Genomic DNA, 18,549 nt, shown 5'->3' on the forward strand with positions numbered 1-18,549 from the left:
TATTTACAAAATCGAATTGCCTGGATTAACAGAAGAGGAAAAAAAATATTTAAGTAGCCTCATTTTTGAAAAAGAAATTAAACAAGCCATCAATGAACTCCCTGAGGGGGGGGGGGGAAACTGTATGGCTTGATGGATTTTCCAGTGAATTCTACAACACATTTAAGTGACAATCAATTTTAGTACTATATAATATATTCAGGGAAATGGGTAAAGGAATCCTACCAAACTCCTTTTATGGCACAAATATGGTGCTCATGCCTAACCCCAAAAGAGGGTTAACAGAAAAAGAATATTATAAAACAATTTCCTTAAGGACTATTGATGCAAAAATATTAAATAAAATATTAGCAAAGAGGTTATAGCATCTTATTACCAGGATAATACACTATAATCAAGTGGGATTTAAACCAAGAATGTGGTTCAATATAAGGAAAACTATTACCATAATTGCCTATATTAAAAAGAAAATAACAAAAAAGTGTATGATAATCTCAATAGATGGAGAAAAAAAACCTGTTGATAAAATACAGTACTCAGTGCTAATAAAAATCATAGAGAGCAGAAAAATTGTAAAGTTCTTGAATTGTGAGGGTCTGGTAGTCTGCTCAATTATAATCCTTCTCTGGGAGGAGATCTGTAAAATCTTTTCCTCTGTGTGCAGGTTTCTTGGGAGCTCTGAATCTTCTCCAACTCTTGTCCTTTCTCAAACCAGACTGGTCTCCTTTCAGCCTGCCTGGTGTCAAGACTTTATCCCAGAGTGCATTCTCTCAGACCTAATGCTGCCCTTCTTTTATCCTCCCAGAGAATGGGTGTGGGATAATGCAAGGGCTTCTGGGAAACATTACTTCAGCCAATGAGCTTGCTCCTCCTAGAATTCCTAAGGTGTAAACTCCCTTTAAAGGCCCAAACCAAAGGTCTGAGCCAGAGAACTGTCAAGTCAACCTGAATTCTCACCTTGTCACTGTCCAGACAACCTGAGTTCTCACCTTGTCACTGTCCAGACAACCTGAGTTCTCACCTGGTAATCCTAACAAAAAATAAATGGAGTTTTTCTTAAAAGTTTAAGTAACATCTATCTACAATCATCAGCAAGCATTATCTTTAATGGGGATAAGCTAGAAGCAATCTCAGTAAGATCAGGGGTGAAACATCAGGGATGACCATTATTACCACTATTATTCAATATTGTACTAAAAATATTAGCTTTATACAATAAGAAAAAAATTGAAGAAATTAGAGTAGGCCATGAAGAAATAAAATTATTCTTTGCAAATGATACGATGATATATTTAGATAATTCTACATAATTGACTAAAATATTATTACACACAATTAAACAATTAGCACAGTTGCAGGACATAAAATAAATCCAGATATATCATCAGCATTCCTAAATATTGCCAACAAAATCCAGCAGCAAGAGATAGTATCTGGGACTCTACCTGTCAAGACAGAGCTGGTAATTGTATGAAAACAATTATAAAACACTTTTCTTAACAGTCAGATCTTCACATGTGAGAAAAAAAATACCAATTGCTCATGAGTAGACCAACCTAATAAAATAAAAATGACAAATGCTACCAAAATTAATTTATTTATTCAGTGTAATATATTACTTAATTCAAAAGTTTTTGCACAAACAAAACCAATTCAATCAAGATTGGAAGAGAAACATAAAGCTGGGAAACAATTTTTATACCTAATGTTTTTGATAAAAGCTTCATTTCTAAAATATATAGTCAAACTTTAATTTCTTCACCTGAAAATTACCTGTTCAAACTTTTTAACCTTCATCAATTGAGGGATGACTTTTATTCATATAAATTTAAGTTTAAAAAAGGCAGATCTAAATATATGGGAAAATATCAATTGCTCATGAGTAGACCACACTAATATAAAAAAGTGACAAATTATACCTAAACTAATCTACATATTCAGTATCATTCCAATTAAAAATGGCAAAAATTACTTTATAAAACTAGAAAAAGTAATGAGAAAATTCATTTAGAAAAACAGTCAAGAATATCAAGGGAATTTTTTTTTTTTAAAAACTGCAAAGAAAGGTGGCCTAACCATACCAAAATATGTGAATATAAATCATTCCTCAAATGATAAAAGTCAAAGGATATAACCAGACAATTTTCAGATGAAATTAAAGCTATTTGTAATTACCTGAAAAATATCACTATTGAATAGATAAAAGCAAATTAAGATAACTTTGGGGAACTACTTTATGCCTCTTAGTTTGGCAAAAAGAAAAAAAAAATGACAGGAAAAGAATGATAAATGTTGTGTGGGGGGAATTTGGGAAAACTGGAATACTAATGCATTATTGGTAGAGTTATGAACTTAAACCAACTATTATGGAGCACAATTCAGAATTATGTCCAAAGGGCTATCAAACTGTACATATCCTTTGATCTATCAAGTCACTACAGGATGAAAAATATTTGTGGCAGCTCTTTTTGTAGTGGCTAGGAATTAGAAATTGAGTAGATCCCTACAATTGGTAAATGGCTGAATAAGTTATGACATGTGATTTTAATGGAATAAAAATGAGGGAGCAAATTGATTTCATAAAAATTTGGAAAGCCTTAGATGAAATGATAGAGTAAAATGAGAAAAATAGGACAACACTGTACAGAGGAGAACTTGTATAAACATTGAGCACAAGATTATATAATGATCAACTGGGATGAATTTGCCTCTTCTTAGCAATGCAGTAATCCAAGACAATTACACTAGACTTGGGATAGAAAATGCCATCTGCAACTAGAATGAGAATTATAGAGACTGAATGTGGATCAAAGAATAGTATATTAGCCTTTTTGATTGCTTGTATGCTTTTTCTTTCCTTTTTGAAATATGTTTAAAATATTTCATACATTTAACCTGTATTCCAGTGTTTGATGTCTTTGGGCAAGAGAGAAGTAAGGAAGGGAAGAATAAAAATTGGGAACATGGTCTTACAAAATCAGTGTTGATGGGACACTGATAGATTATTGGTAGAAATGTGAATGGATCCAACCATTGTGGAAAACAATTTGGAACTATGCTCAAAAAGTTATGATACTGTTCATACCCTTTGACCCAGCAATGTTTCTAGTGGGCTTATAGCCTAAAGAGATCTTAAAAGAGGGAAAGGGACTCACATGTGCAAAAATGTTTGTGGCAGCCCTTTTTGTAGTGTAAAGAAACTGGAAACTGAATGGCTGCCCATCAATTGAAGAATGGCTGAATAAATTATGATATATGAATGTTATGGAATACTATTGTTCTGTAAACAATGACCAGCAAGATGATTTCAGAGACACCTGGAGAGACTTTCATGAACTGATGCTAAGTGAAATGAGCAGAACCAAGAAATTATACATGGCAACAACATGTTATGCTGGATGATCAGTTTTGATGGATGTGGCTCTCTACAACAATGAGATGATTCAAATATGTTCTAATTTGTTCAGTGATAAAGAGAGCCATCTAAACCCAGAGAGAGGACTGTGGGAACTGTGTGGACCACAACATAGCATTTTCACTTTCTGTTGTTTTCTTGCATTTTGTTTTTTCTCTTTTTTTCTTATTTGATCTGATTTTTCTTGTGCAAGATACCTGTATAATTATGTATACATATATTGGATTTAACATATATTTTAACATATTTAACATGTATCGGACTACCTGCCATCTAGGAGAGGGGGTAGCAGGAAGGAGGGAAAAATTTGGAATATAAGGTTTTACAAGGGTCAATGTTGAAAAATTACCATTGCATATGTTTTGTAAATAAAAAGCTTTAATTTAAAAAACAACAAAGTTGAAAACTATCTTTGTATGTATTTGAAAAAAGTATACTATTGAAAAATTATGAAAAAATTAAAATACAAATACAGGACAAATGAGATATGAATGAACAAAAAAGTTATTAAGAACTTTCTAGATGAAATCACTGTGGCAAACTTTAAGGATAAAAATATAAAAACTACTCCCTGCTTTTAAGAATTTACATTCTAATATAAAAAGAAAATATACATAAGAAAGTAGTAGTAGCCAGGAAGGGTCACTATGATATGGATAACCATTATCTCATCAATCCTTTTCTTCCCTTCCTTTCCTCCCCCCCCTCCCCTCTCCTCTCTTCCCTTCTTTCTCCTCCTTTCCCTTTTCTCTCCTTTCCTTCCCTTTTCTTCCTTGCCCTTCTTCTTCTCCACTCCTTCTCCTTTCCTTCTCTTTTCTTCATATTCTTATATGGGATTCTCCTGAGAGGGAGTACCAAGACCATCTCTACCATTGATGCACAATAAGTTTTCTGCCATGTTGCAGAAACACCCTTGGACTATTTCTAGGACTTGTGGAGATGTATAATTCCTCATGTTGATTCATGTTGTTTGTTTGTAATACCTCTCATGTTGATGGATTTATGTATACCTGTTTCAAGTGAGACCCTTCAGAAACCTTCTAATCTGGTTTGATTCCCCATTTCTTTTGGTGTTTTCATCTCCTTTCCTGAGATGTCAGGGAGGTTGTGATCACCTACTTTTATGGTGTTTTCACCCCCTTTTTGGATGGGTTCACCTCCTTTTTGGGGTTCACACCTTGAGAAGTCAGGGAGGTCATGATCACCTATGTTCAAAAACAAAAACAAAAAAAAGTGGGAGATGTTATGGTCCAGAACTCTGAAACAAGGATTCTTACAAGATGTTAAGTCAGTGGAATTGATGAGATAATGGTTATCTAATTTAGCATGGTGTTTAATAGTTCTCTAAGTTCAGTATAATTGATTTAATCTTACAACAAATAATGGTTTCCTAGTAATATAATGATTTGTCTATATTCAGTGTAGAGCATATAAGCTAGGAGCCTCAACCAGATTCATTCAGAGCCAGCAAAAGACAGAAGACTAGAGGCAGTAGCTCAAGCTCTTGGACCCAAGGAGAGAGAGATTCATTTCCATCTTCATCAGCCTCGTGTTGGCTGGCCTGTCCTCCTGCATTTTCTCCACTGAAACCAAGTCCCCTCTGAAGACCACAAGTCCCCTCTGAGCACCAGGTGAAGGAGACAAGTCTTTATTGTCTCTCCTTGGGTCCAAGACATGGGAGTTACAATGATCTGTATAAATTCACTATGAATCAACAGCATGACATGGTAACCAAAAAATAAAAAAGCTATATCAATATGGCCAATGTTACACTCCTTTAATAGAATTATTGTGTCCAGAATGAAGATGATAGTAGACCCTCCCATCTGTAATGCCAAATTCTGATACCTCTACCAATGTATCTCTTTACCTTCAAAGCCTATCTTCTCCAAGAAGTCTTCTCAAATGAACTTCATGGAATTTATTTTGATCATTCACTTACACTTTATTTCAGCTGGTGCTATTAACTCAGAGTTATTATATTGATCTTAAATTTTTTTGATCACTTTTTGTCTTTAATTTGTCATTTAGAGGGTTTCACAAAAGTCAGGTTAGTTTTTAAAAATCACCTTAAATTTCTTTCTATTCATCTGAGCATGAATTTCTAGTTACAAAATGGATGCTAAAATAATTGTATAATTTATATTGAATAAGAAATCAAAACTCCTTAAAGATTGCCTCTCTATATAATGTCTGGAGCTAATAAGTGAATCCTGAGTCAGCAACATAATTTGATTTATATACATTTATTTATATAAATGAATTTACATGAATGAAGCATTTTTTAGACAGTCTTCATATATTGTTGATTGAGTTCATGCATATATCAATCATCCAGGATCTTTTCATTCCATGCTTTTATCTTAGCTCCTTCTTGGGTTAAGTTAAATATACATATACATACATATATACATATATACATATATACATATATATATATATATATACATACTTGGCTTCATTCTACAAATTCAATGATATAAAATAGCCTTCATTATTGTTATGTGAAGTGAGGTTTATGTGTTCTAAAATGATTCTATAATTGTTTTTATTGGTTTATGGTGTAATCTGAGTATATCTATCAATCATCAGCCTTTTATGAACAAGTATTAATCTGTGTCTTGCTGCTGTGATATGTGTGATAAGATAATCTCAATGTAAATTTTTCTTCCCACCTACCACAGGGGAATGGCCCACCAAAAAGAAGATCCCCAGTGGGATCTGATTAACTCTGGTCACTAGACTTCCTAGTTACCTAAGGGTTTAAAAAGACCCAGTCATGTTGAATCTAAACCTACCATACTTGGTGAACTTTTGAAGTGCATTTGAGTTAATTTATCTTGTTCTGATGTTGTTTGCCCTTCATTTTCAAAGAGGACCATGACATCAAACAGATACTGTCATGACAAGAAGTGAATTGAATTTAAGGGAGGGAGAGCTGTGAAAAGTCATTAGTCTCACTTTCCCTTCCAGAGCTATATGACTCCAGTGGCAAAATACAGATCAGGACAAGTGAAGATGGCTCTGGATTCAATAGGAGAACTTTTAAGCTAAGGCCTTCAACAGGTCTCATTTTGACTGAAAAAACACCTAATGACCTAATCAGGCATTAAATCTAGGTAAGAAATGAGGTAGAAGATGGCTTCTTTTACCAGTTGTATCTATGTATGTCTCTATCTGTGTGTCCATGCATGCATGTATGTTTACTTCTTTTATTTCCCTTCCCCTTTTGTAATCCTTTTCTTCCCTTCCTTTCCTCTCCCCCCCTCCCCTCTCCTCTTTTCCCTTCTTTCTCCTCCCTTCCCTTTCCTCTCCTTTCCTTCCCTTTTCTTCCTTGCCCTTCTTCTTCTCCACTCCTTCTCCTTTCCTTCTCTTTTCTTCATATTCTTATATGGGATTCTCCTGAGAGGGAGTACCAAGACCATCTCTACCATTGATGCACAATAAGTTTTCTGCCATGTTGCAGAAACACCCTTGTTGAGCAAGGAATATTGAATTATCATCATGGGAACAGATGAGCCAGAGGGTCATAGCCAGTGGCTCCGTGAACAGGTTTGCCTGAATAGGGTCTCTTGCCTGTGAGTGAGTTGCTGAATTGCTGGATTGGCTCTCCTCCCACTGGTAGATACCACATATACGCAATGCCCATGAGCTGCTTCTCTGAATGGTGATTGGGTATTGCCTACTGTCCACATACTGATCATGTTTGCAAAAATGTATATCAATAAGGCTGCCCAGCATAATAAACTGGCTCTTTTCACACCCATGAGTCCCCTAACTCATTTATCTCGCCTCTGAGATCAAAGGGCTCATATGCCATGAACTATTAAAAACCAGATGCATCAACTGGCAAACGAACAGGGATGTATGAGAACCTATATGGGTGCCAGAGCGACCACTTCCTGGGCAAACACTGCTACATGGTCAAGACAACCTCTATGAGGATTCCAGAGGGAGAACCCAGTGAGCTGTGCTGTTTCTGTACCAGCCAGAGTGCAGTAGATAGTGGTTAAGTAATCTAATGGGGCAGAAAATAGGCACCCTACCCCCTTCAGACAAGCAAGCATATGTCAGGTCTATATATAAATGTTTAAAAAAATCAGGGGTGCATAATTTAATTAGGAGACATTAGGACATTCTTGGGTGTAGAGTTCTGTTGTCTCTAAATTGTAGTCCTTCTCTTGAGGCAGATTTCTTGGGGAGGCTTCTGGAGGCAGCCTTAGTTTTAGTTCCAGTTCATTAATCCCAAAATGCAGCCAGGACTTAAAGTCCTTTACTATCTCTTTCCAAATCTTATCTCCAGATCTTTTATTTTCTCCTTCAAGCCTTGTCTCCTTTACTTGGGGCTTGGCCAACTTTAGTAGAGGCCTATCTCTCTTCTTGACTGCCAAGAGCTCTTGTCCGAATGTCTCCAAATCCAAAGGTTAGTCCTCCAGCCTCCAGGCTTTCGTCTTCTCCAGTGTCTCCAGCCAGCTAGCCAGGTAGACATGGGAATGAAATCTTACTCTGCCTCCCAGAGTGTGGGATTATGGGTTTCCAGAAGTCAATCCTAGTTGTGAATCTCCCAGAAGTCCATGAGCAGGCTTTTCCTTTAGACTTGTGAATCTCCTGGACTTGCGTATCCACTGAATCTTGGCTCTGAATCTTCTCCAGCTTCCCTGAAGTTCTCCCCTTGACTCCCTCCAGACTCTCTGAGAGTGGGCTTTTATATCCTCCCAGAGAATGGGCCTGTGAGTACTCCCTGGGCTTGTGGGAGCTCCTTAAAGGACCAATGAGCAAGCTCCTTTAAAGGTGTAAGCTCCTTTAAAGGGGTAAACTCCTTTAAAGGTATAAACTCCTTTAAAGGTATGAACCAAGTACATTACCTTGTAAGAATACTAACTTGGACATTGGTTACAAAGTTTCTTCATGGTTAATTGAGAAGGGCTGTTATAATTGTGATAGATGTATTGTTTTTTGGTGAACAGCTCACTGCCTTTGATAAACAATGCCCAGGAAAAATACAAAATAATTTCATTAAACAAAGTCCGAAATCAGAACCAGAAAAAAAAGTCAGGAGATTTATAATTGGAGCACTGGCAGGCCATCTCTTAGTAGTAGATGGCCCTCTCCGAACCTGAGCAAGATGACTTTGAATGGCCTCCCCCTCTCCACCACCTTCTGCCCTGCTTAATGTTGTGTTTATCCAGACCTACAGCCTTTCAAAGGCTCTCCTATTGTAAAAAATGAAATAAGAATTGAGGAAAAGTAGGATCAGAAATACAAAACAAAGACCACAGTGACACTTAGCAGATCAAAAGCAAAAGGTAATCAGTTATATTCTTTATCTTCACTTTAAAAAGTTTTGCAAAAGACTATAGATCAAGGAAAAGACATAGAGGGGTGGGAAGAATTATATCCTGTTATAGAGAATGATGACCCATTTAATACAGGGTAGAGAAGACACAGATATAAACCACTTCCCTTTAAAGTTCTAACCCAGCTTAAGGACTGAACTTATATATTACAATTTGAAACAATGTCATGGGAAATTTTGTACCCCAATCTTTGGAAAGCATTCTCACAGTGTTGATTCCAAGCCAGGCAGTGCTCAGGATGACAGAATTTTTAGAACAGACTCAGTTGACTGTCACTTAGGTTGCTTCAGGAACAAACATGAAGTTATATTTTGAGTAACTTAACGGCACTGGAGCCCCAAAACCAACCTGGGGAATGACAACTCAAGTAGGGACAGATATAAGTCTTGAATGAAGGAATAGGTATGCAGCTTTAGACACCAAGGAACACTCACTCGGGAGCAATGATTATTACTATCTGCCTCCTCATGCTATTTGTGAAGTGCCCATTCAACAGTATCAAAGAAAAAAAAAAACAACTAAAAATCCTTGTTATAAATTCTCCACTACCTGATTTTCATTAGCTATCCCAGTCATACAAATATATGAGAAACTGCCTGTCTGTAACTATGAGTAACACTTGCAATATTGAAACAAATCTTAATAAGGGACAATGTATAGCTCGCAGAATAGTCATTCCATCTGAACTTACAGTTAAAATAGAAGATAATAATTGTGAATTAGTTTGACAGATGGATCCCAATTCAGAGGCTGTTGTACAAATATATTTTACAAAGGCTATCACACTTGGCCGATACTAACCCTTACTTTAAATAATCAACAATTTGAAGGATTAATAGACACTGGAGCTGACAGGATTGTGGTGGCTGCTTCTCAGTAGCCTCCTTGGCAGAGGTAGGAGGCAGTAAGGAGGCTTTGATGTCCACTGAACCAGTAAATTGGCAAAAAGATGTAAAGACACGAACCATTTTTCCTTTAATAATAGATGGCTTACATATTAACTTATGGGATAGAGAAATATTACATGAATTTAGGGATGAAATATTACCACAAAATTTTTAGGAGGGGTCATTGCTATTAAGACTTCCAATACACTGGACCCTGTCCAAAGAGAAAACAGCCGTTCTACATCAGTTAGTACAAGAAGAATTAGAATTAGGACATATTGAGGAAACAAATAGCCCATGGAACTCCCCTATTTTTGTTATAAAGAAAAAAATGTGGTAAATGGAGAATGTTAACAGATTTAAGACAAGTAAACTCAGTCTTGAAAGATATGGATTCTTTACAGGTAGGTTTGCCATTTTCAAACATGATCCTCAGGGAATGGTCCTTATGGATAATAGATACTAAAGATTGCTTTTACTCTATCCCTCTTCACCCTGAGGACAGAGATAAATTTGCTTTCTCAATACCAACATATAACTCTCAAAGACCTGTAGGGCTGGAGATTAACCCCAGAGGTGACAGGCCAAATGATATATGGCAAATGGATGTTACACATATGGGAAAAACATGTATGCATGTTACAGTTGACACTTATTCAGGCTTTGTATCTGCATCCTCTCAACTAAGGGAAGCTTCACATGTAATAAATAATCTATTTCACTGTTTTACCTCTATGTATATTCAACACATCTTTAAGACTAATAATGAACCCTCATATATCTCAAAAATATTAAAGCAGTTTTTACAGGAATTCTCCATACATCATATTTTTGGGATCCCTTGCAACCCTACAGGACAGGTCATTGTTGAAAGGACTAATCAGACCCTCAAGAGATTTATCAAAAAACAAAAACAGGGAAATGGAGGTAGGGTTACTCAGAAAGATATAAAGCAGTGTACAGAATAAATAACTTAAATTTTGATTCAAATGATTTAAGTTCAGCTATGAAATATTCTTTGGTAAACACAGACAGAGAATCACTCAAAGATAACAACCACATCTTCATTAAGAAGGCCCCCTAAGAATGAGATCATAGTAATGAAAAAGGGTACTGAAGGATGGGAGGGACCCTATAGGGTCCTAATATGGGGCCAGGATATGCTTGTATCTCCACAGGAGAAAACCTTCAGCAGTGGATTCCCACCAGACACTTCAGAGTTGTCCATAGAACTAAAGAAGAAAAGAAGGAAAAAGAAGTGACCATCCAACAGGAGGAAAAGACATGCCTCTAAGACCACTAGATAAATGTATATATATATATATATATATAGATTTGTATTACACACAATCAGGACTGGCAACAGAGGCCAAAAGGTGGGCTGGATCACCATGGCCTAGTACTGTCTCATGGAGAGTGAGGTATCATGTGACACAAGCTGGGCAGGCAGGGGATGCCCTGTCATAGCGACACCCTCTTCTGAGCAAGAGGGGTGTAGCAGTGTGTCTACATAATGGATCATCAGGTTGGCCCCTTAGTAAGCACATGCCTCTAATGGGACACATTCTTGTCATTCAAGAATTGGGCTGGCAGTTTGGCACATGGAAAAACACTTTGGGACCTGGTTCTTGGAGAAATGGCATGAGAATTGGATACCAGTTTTATACTAAAGCCTGTCTAGGAGGGAAGTATGCATTTATATGGGGAGGTTCTGTAACTTACCAAAGAAACATTAGATTTTTACAATGTTACCTGTTGGAATTTTATACTGAAATTGAAAATCAGACTGTATTTGTGATCACTAGAGCTCATGTAGCAATGCTTTCGGTCAAAAGTAAGAAATAGATCTTAATCCCATTAGAAAAAAGAGAAGTATCATTAGGAATAGGAGCAGAAATAGAGTTATTGAAACTCCAGGCTCAATTTCAATGTGAATCCAGATAAAATTGCCCCAAAAAAAATCATACATTGGTTGATAATACCTTTTTCATAGTGATTAAAATTAGAATCATGGATTGCCCTGTGTGTTGTTACTGCTTTGTTGTTGCCCTATAATATTAGGATGCTTTTATATATCTTTCTCCACTATCCTTTCAGAGGTTGTAGATCAAAATATAACTTTTTATCTAAAAGATAAAAAAGGGGGAATTGCAAGAATGTAGGATTCTGCTGAGAGGGAGTACCAAGACCACTTCGACCCTTGATACACAATAAGTTTTCTGCCACTTGCAGAAATGCCCTTGTTGAGCAAGGAGCATTAATTTATCATTGAGAGAACAGGTGAATTGGTGGGTCACAGCCAGTGGCTCAGTGAACAGGGATGCCTGAATAGGGCCTCTTGAGTGAGTTGCTGCATTGATGGATTGGTTCTTCTCCACATTGGTAGATACCATGCATACGCAATGTCCAGGAGCAGCTTATTTGAATGGTGATAGAGGATTGTCTACTGTCCACAAGCTGATCACACTTGCAAAAATATATATCAATAAGGCTGCCTGGCATAACAAACTGGAGCTCTTTTCACACCCTATGAATCTCTGGCCTCATCATCTTGCCTCTGAAATCAAAAGGCTCATATGCTATGAGCTCTTAAAAGCTGGTCTTAACACCTTTCCTTTTCTTTCCTTTTTCCTTTCCTCTATCCAAATAGATTATTAGATCCTTACCTGCTGGTGCTGTGCTCAAAAGGAATGCAAATTTTGATTGATAAATAACATCTTGGGAGATCTCTTGGGGTGACTAAGAGCAGCTTGAATTGGCTAGAGAGATTTGATTGTTAAATTTTCAGCATTTACACCTCGGAAATAGGCAAACACCTAGGAAATAGGGCTTAATTCCTTGTTTTGTTGATATCTTAACTTGATAAAAAAAAAAAAAAAAAAAAAGATGAAGACAATGTTAACAAGTCAGACTAAATTTAAAAGTGGGTCATACAAACATTTTTCGCCTCTCCCCCAGAGAGCTGGTTGTTAAATATTAGCAATACATATGTTCCTGTGGACCAGACACATTTTCATATGGTGACTTTGGGACAACATCTAAAAAAGTTAAGTGTTGTTGCATATCCTTGTTGGATTAGGACCAAGTAAACCTCCTTTTGCTAAATATTCAATGACTTGCAATTGTCTTTTTTCATCCCAATATCAAAATTGAACTAAAAGATGGTATTATTAAAATCATTTTTCTTACAAAGGGATGAGGCCTGTTTATTTTTAAATAAATGTTATGAAGATTTTTGTTAGGAAGAATGTTTGTTCATAATGGTTATAGAAGTAACCATTTTTAAAACTGGTCTAATAGATGGCTTTTTGCTATCAATCTCAAAGTAATTATATCTATCTCCTTTTCAAAATCATTGTAGCATTATTAGATAGTATTTCTGGAATTTGGTTTCTGAGGAAATTAGATAGTACATTGAATAGAGCACCATCACTGTTGTCAAGAGGACCTGAGTTCAAATTCAGCCTCAGATAACTTTTTTTCTAGTTATGTGACACTAAGTTTTCAAACTTTGGTCCTTCAGTTTTGAATAACAACTCACCTTTCACTCTTATTCAGGTGGTCTTCTCCAAACAAGTTACATTGAACATAGGGCTATGAAGAAGAAGAGGCCATATTAGTTGACAGACTGACTAGAATCTTGAACTTAAAACTTAAAGACAAAAACACATTTTGGGAAATTAATACCTACATAATATTTGTGTTAAGTATACTTTTGATCTTGTAAAATCAGTAGTCAAAGATTAAAATATGCCCTAAAATATGCCCTCCAAAATCAATATAATATTGATATAAAACAAGTCATCACCAAAATGTTTCTAGCAAATGGGTGATGGGGATTTGTGATTTGTTCTCATATATGCTTGCTTTTCTGTAGTGCTATATCAACCACTAATGGTACAGAGTAGGAATAGCTAGTAGCCCCTATGTCGATGTCTCTTTCTTTTAACTCATACAAGTCATTTCATCACACTGGTCCTGTTATAAACCTTATCGATGATATTTTCAGGCACTTAATGGTGAGCAAAAGGTTATTTTCAGAATGTCAAATCAACAAAAATAATTTGTTAGGTTATCTATAATGTACCAGGCACTATATCAAGTGTTGGGGATACAGAATAAGACAAAAACAAAAAACAAAACAAAACAAAACAAAAAACAAAACAGACCTTGCTCTCAAGAAACTCAAATCTAGTTGGAAGGAAGTAATGCCTTTAACAGAAATGAGGAATTTAGGAAGTGCACAGCTATTATAATAGTCTCAGGGTACTTGCATATCATCTTGACTGTCATTTATTTACTCTGCTATTATTAGGATTGCTATCATTTCCTTCTCTCTTCTTTTTTTTCCCCAATGAAGTACAAATAGGGAGGGTGACAGGACACATTATATCCTGCTGTTATTTTTTCATATTTAGTGTTCCATGGACTGTTACACTGATAAATAAAGGAAGTATTTCATATTTCTGTAGCTTTATATACCTTTATATACTTTATATAATAAACCTTTTTATAGATACACTGCAGGCATCTTCAGTATAACTATTAGCAAATAGGAAAACAGTGATGGATGTTTAGTATCCTATTCTCCTTAGATAACTCTCATCTCCCAAGTCTCTATTTATTTATTTTTTTTCATGGTACTTAACTTGAATATTATGAACATTTAGTTTCACAATATCTATTTAGGATGCTGCTGTTCTTATGCTTTACTTGTGAAGTAATTGCCTTTTTTAACTTAACAGAATAGAAGGAATATAAATTTTGATAGTTTAGGCTGATAAATTAATAATAATCTGGAACCTGTCCCTGTTGGTGTTGTAAGCATTTTAAAGAAGGATTTGAGGTATGACTATAGATATCATTTCATAAGCTTAGTTGGGCTGACTTAGAGTTGAACATGTATTTACTTGTTGTTCCATGCCACTTCTGCCAGTCAGCTTTCTTTGGAGATCTGATCTAAGGCTATTTGGATTATATCATTAATTAGACCCACCTTTTTTTTTTTTTTTTTTTTTTTTTTCTTTAAGGGGAAAGAAATTTAGTATAATACTACCACTCTCTGCTGTTTCAGCAGGAAAAGAAAACCTTACAAAGAAATCACATACTTTTCTTTTCTTATCAGAAAGCAGTTTTGTCATTCTCATTCCCACCATTATTCTATTTACAACAGCAAGTGATTGTTAAATTTGTTTTCTTGAGGAGCCATTTGATAACAGTTAATGAGCATCTACTATGTGAAAGGCACTATACCAGGTCTTTGTGCTGATGAAACATAATTTGCTAGATATGACGCTTCTTAAAAAAAAAAAAATATATATATATATATATATATATATATATATATATAACCTAACTGAATAGCAGGGTAAATTGATATTTATACAATTCAATAAATGCTTATTAAGTTCTAATAAAAATGGCACTCTCAGGAATACAGGATCATAGTATTATAGTTTAGAAGAGATCTTAGAAGTCATCTAATCCAAACTCTACATTTCCCTGATAAACAAAGGAATATTTGGTCATGTTTTCTATGAGGTGGAGAGTAAGAGATGTAATATTTGAATACAATTCCTTGAACTTAAACTCCAGTGCACTTTCCAACATAAAACATAAAAACAGAAGTCAGATGCTTCCAGCTTATTAGCCTATACTAACCATTACACAAATTCAGCATTTATTAAGCACCTACAATATGCAAAGCATTTAACAGATATGGTCCTAACTTTACTCAAGGAGAATTATTATCAAGGGCAAATAAGACAAAAATACCCACGTGCCTCTAATACAAGTTAAAAGAGATTAAGGAAGAAGTCCAAAGAAAGTACTGGTGGAAATTCATAGAGAGGACCTTTTAAAATGAGATCTACATGCCCTAGTGGGCAGTTAATTTAGCCTTGAAAAGGAGGAAGGATATCAGAAGAGGTAGAGATAGGAGAGTCCATTCTGAGGACGAAGTGGGGAGGGTATAAGTATATAAAGCAGAGGTCTTCAAGGTACATCATGCATCATAGTTTCTGATGGAGTTAAAGTGCCTGTGTTTATCCAAGCACTTTATTCCATGTTTTGTTAGTTTATATGAAAATCTTGCTCTCTGAAGCCGTTTTATTTAGAACAATATTAGAGCACTGCTGGTGGTATCACTTATCCTAAATTTCTCTCCCACTTTTCTTCTCTGGCTTTCCCTACGTAGGGAGGGAATGGGGGATGGAGAGCAATCTTCAGCAAATGCTTTTGCTCCCTTCTTCCTTCTTCTCCATTTCCTTCCCACAGGCCTCAAATGCCAACAGACATGGGATCTACACTTTGAGAACTCCCCTGCGGCTTTAGCAACGGAGCTGGGCATGCTCAGACACCAAGGACTCGGTTTCTTTGGCTTCTAAGTTTGGCAGCTTCCCTCACCCCACAGCATATGAACAGGCAGATCTGCATTTGGGAAATGCAAAAAACCCAGGAGGAAATAAACCCATTTCTCACAGTGGTGGAAGGGAGCAGGGAAGAGGGGGCGGCCCCTACATTGGTGGAGTTTCTTTTTTCCCAGAACTTGACCTTCCTCTTCCTCTGGGCTGGGAAGTCTAGCAGGAACCCGAGTCAAGAAGAAGGGGCGCAAGCTTTTGCGCACTGGCCTCGGAAAAAGGGGGCGGGGGAGTGAAGTGGGTGGGAAAGGAAATGCGGGGGCGCGCGCGCGTCCTGCAGAGGGTGGTGTTGTCCGAGTGCACGTGTGCGGGTGCGCGCCGTGGGGAGTGGAGGGAAGGGAAAGAGGCGGGGCTGCCGCCAGGACCGGGTTGGGGTGAGAGTACACGGGCGCATTGCACTCCCGAGGAGGTACAGCTACAGCAGCCCGAGCAGTAGCGGTGGCGGCTGCGCGTAGATACTATATGTATCAGTTTTGGCAGCAGCAACAGTATCCCCTGAGTTCCATCCTTCAGTCTGGGTCATAGGAAACCGAGGTGCTCTTCTCAGAAGGGGAGCACAGGGCCTGAGAATCCACCCCTGGATGCTACTGGCACTCTGTTCTTAGACTCTTACTTTCGCCAGTGGGCTGGAGAGTGGGGAGAGCTCCCGGAGAGGGACACTGTGGAACCTCTCCTGCCGTCAAGCTCACTAGCGAGCTCATAGGCGACCGCGAAGGAGCCTGGCAATTGGGATTGTAGAAGAAGAAATAGACGTCGGAGGTGGAGGGAGGAACGGTCCTTCCTGACGCTCCACAAGATGGGCTGTACGTTGAGTGCGGAGGACAAGGCGGCGGTGGAACGGAGTAAGATGATTGACCGTAACCTGCGGGAGGATGGCGAGAAAGCCGCCCGGGAGGTCAAGCTGCTTCTGCTGGGTAAGAAAGAAAAAAAACCATAAGGAGGATGGCATGAGCTGAGGGTGTTGCTTACGACTACTGTAGTATTATATATCTCAGTTTGGGGGAGGGAGACGGACCCGAAGGATGTGGCTTTGGTGTGAATCACCAGATGATCCCATTTTGCTGAGTTGATCTTTTCAGTGGAGAGGCTGGTAATGGGTGGGGTGGGATGAGGGTGAGGGGAGAGTTAGTCTACACTGCCTTTTTTCCTTGCTCTTCCTGTTCACAGATTGGGTGGGTTTCAGAAGCCAGCTTGGAGGGAGGTATTGAAATATGTTCTTAAAGATGCAGACTCCTTTACGAAGGAGAGGGGGAGAGTGTATATATGTGTGTGTGTGTGTATATATATATATATATATATATATATATATATATATATATATATTTTTTTTTTTTTTTTTTTTTCTTCTTTTTCCTTTCCTTTTAAAGAACTTCAGTATATACACAGAGAGCTAAGGAGTAAGATGTTTGTTGATGTAGCGTAGGTTAAAAGCAAGCAAGCGCTCGATTTTCCCCACCCCACTTCTCTCCTCCCTCCTAAATGTGCTTAACAGAACTTGAGGAGAGGTTGGTTGTAGAGTAGATTTTTTTTTTTTTTTTTTACTTTACTCCAAAATCTTTTGATGCCATCCTTATTAAAAAGACAGGATCAGTTTTTGATTACATAGTGTGTACCTCAGTACATTCTAAAAACATTACTTTTAAAGTTTATTTTTTTTTTCACTACAGTGAAGGGTTTTTTTAAAAATCGACAATGATGTTCTCAGTCTTTAGGCGAGATTGAGTCTGCAAAGCTATGTACCTTGCTTTTACAAAGGTACTTTAGATATTGAACTTCAAAAGACCATTTCCTAAATATTAAGGTAATATTGCTGTTTTTAAGTTTCTAAATGACCTCTAAAGCATTAGAAGGTTGATATTTGTTGTTGCAAAGATGTAATTTTTCTGTAGCCATTACTTTAATATTCAGTTATTGTTTTATGTAGAAAAAATGCAAAGAATAACTTTGAAAAATTCATTCTCATCTATTTGCCCCCCTCATTTTTTCCTCTTCCCCTTTTCTTTTTCTAACCCATATAAGTAATTAACGTATATGAAACTTGGAATATATATATTCCATTCACCATCTTAGAGAGCAAATTGCTCATGTGAAATGCAAGGGAAAAATAAACAAAGTTTATGAGTCAAGGATATATTAAGTAGTTAGGTTGTTGTTTTTGTTTGTTTTGGGTTTTTTTAGTGAAAGGGTCCTATTCCCTTTAAACCCATAACATATTACATATAAAATTTGATATTTTCATTCTGGAGATTGTTAGGCTGTAAAGAAGCTTTTTGTTTGTTTGTTTTTTCCTCTTTTAAAAAATGGTTCAATGGAAGAATATTTTCATGGGCAATCTGTAGTTTTATTTTACTTGGTTAAATTAGCTATAAAATAAATGGAGGCTTTTGATTAGTTTTCCTGTATTATGTTTAAAAGTATGAAACTTGGACGGATTAAAATTCATAATGAATCATGTCATGTTGTAAGCAAGC

The 18,549-nt window shown here is 36.8% G+C and overlaps 1 protein-coding gene and 1 long non-coding RNA gene across 2 annotated transcripts in view; one reads left to right on the forward strand and one right to left on the reverse strand.

Moving 5' to 3' along the window:
* Positions 1-10,748: 10,748 nt before the first annotated feature.
* On the reverse strand, positions 10,749-16,293 carry LOC141542492 (uncharacterized). The gene is made up of 3 exons (XR_012482179.1): positions 16,140-16,293; positions 13,201-13,253; positions 10,749-10,891 (listed from the first exon to the last, which is right to left on the reverse strand). It is a non-coding gene; the product is annotated as an uncharacterized LOC141542492 (long non-coding RNA).
* A 105-nt stretch (positions 16,294-16,398) lies between these two features.
* GNAI1 (G protein subunit alpha i1) overlaps positions 16,399-18,549 on the forward strand; it is a 101,070-nt gene continuing 98,919 nt past the window's right edge. Inside the window, exon 1 of the mRNA XM_074268484.1 lies at positions 16,399-16,992. Coding sequence (XP_074124585.1) covers positions 16,875-16,992 — 118 coding nt within the window. The 5' untranslated portion in view covers positions 16,399-16,874. The remainder of the gene's footprint in view (positions 16,993-18,549) is intronic.

Source organism: Sminthopsis crassicaudata, chromosome 5, assembly GCF_048593235.1.
Source record: "Sminthopsis crassicaudata isolate SCR6 chromosome 5, ASM4859323v1, whole genome shotgun sequence".
NCBI lineage: Eukaryota > Metazoa > Chordata > Mammalia > Dasyuromorphia > Dasyuridae > Sminthopsis > Sminthopsis crassicaudata.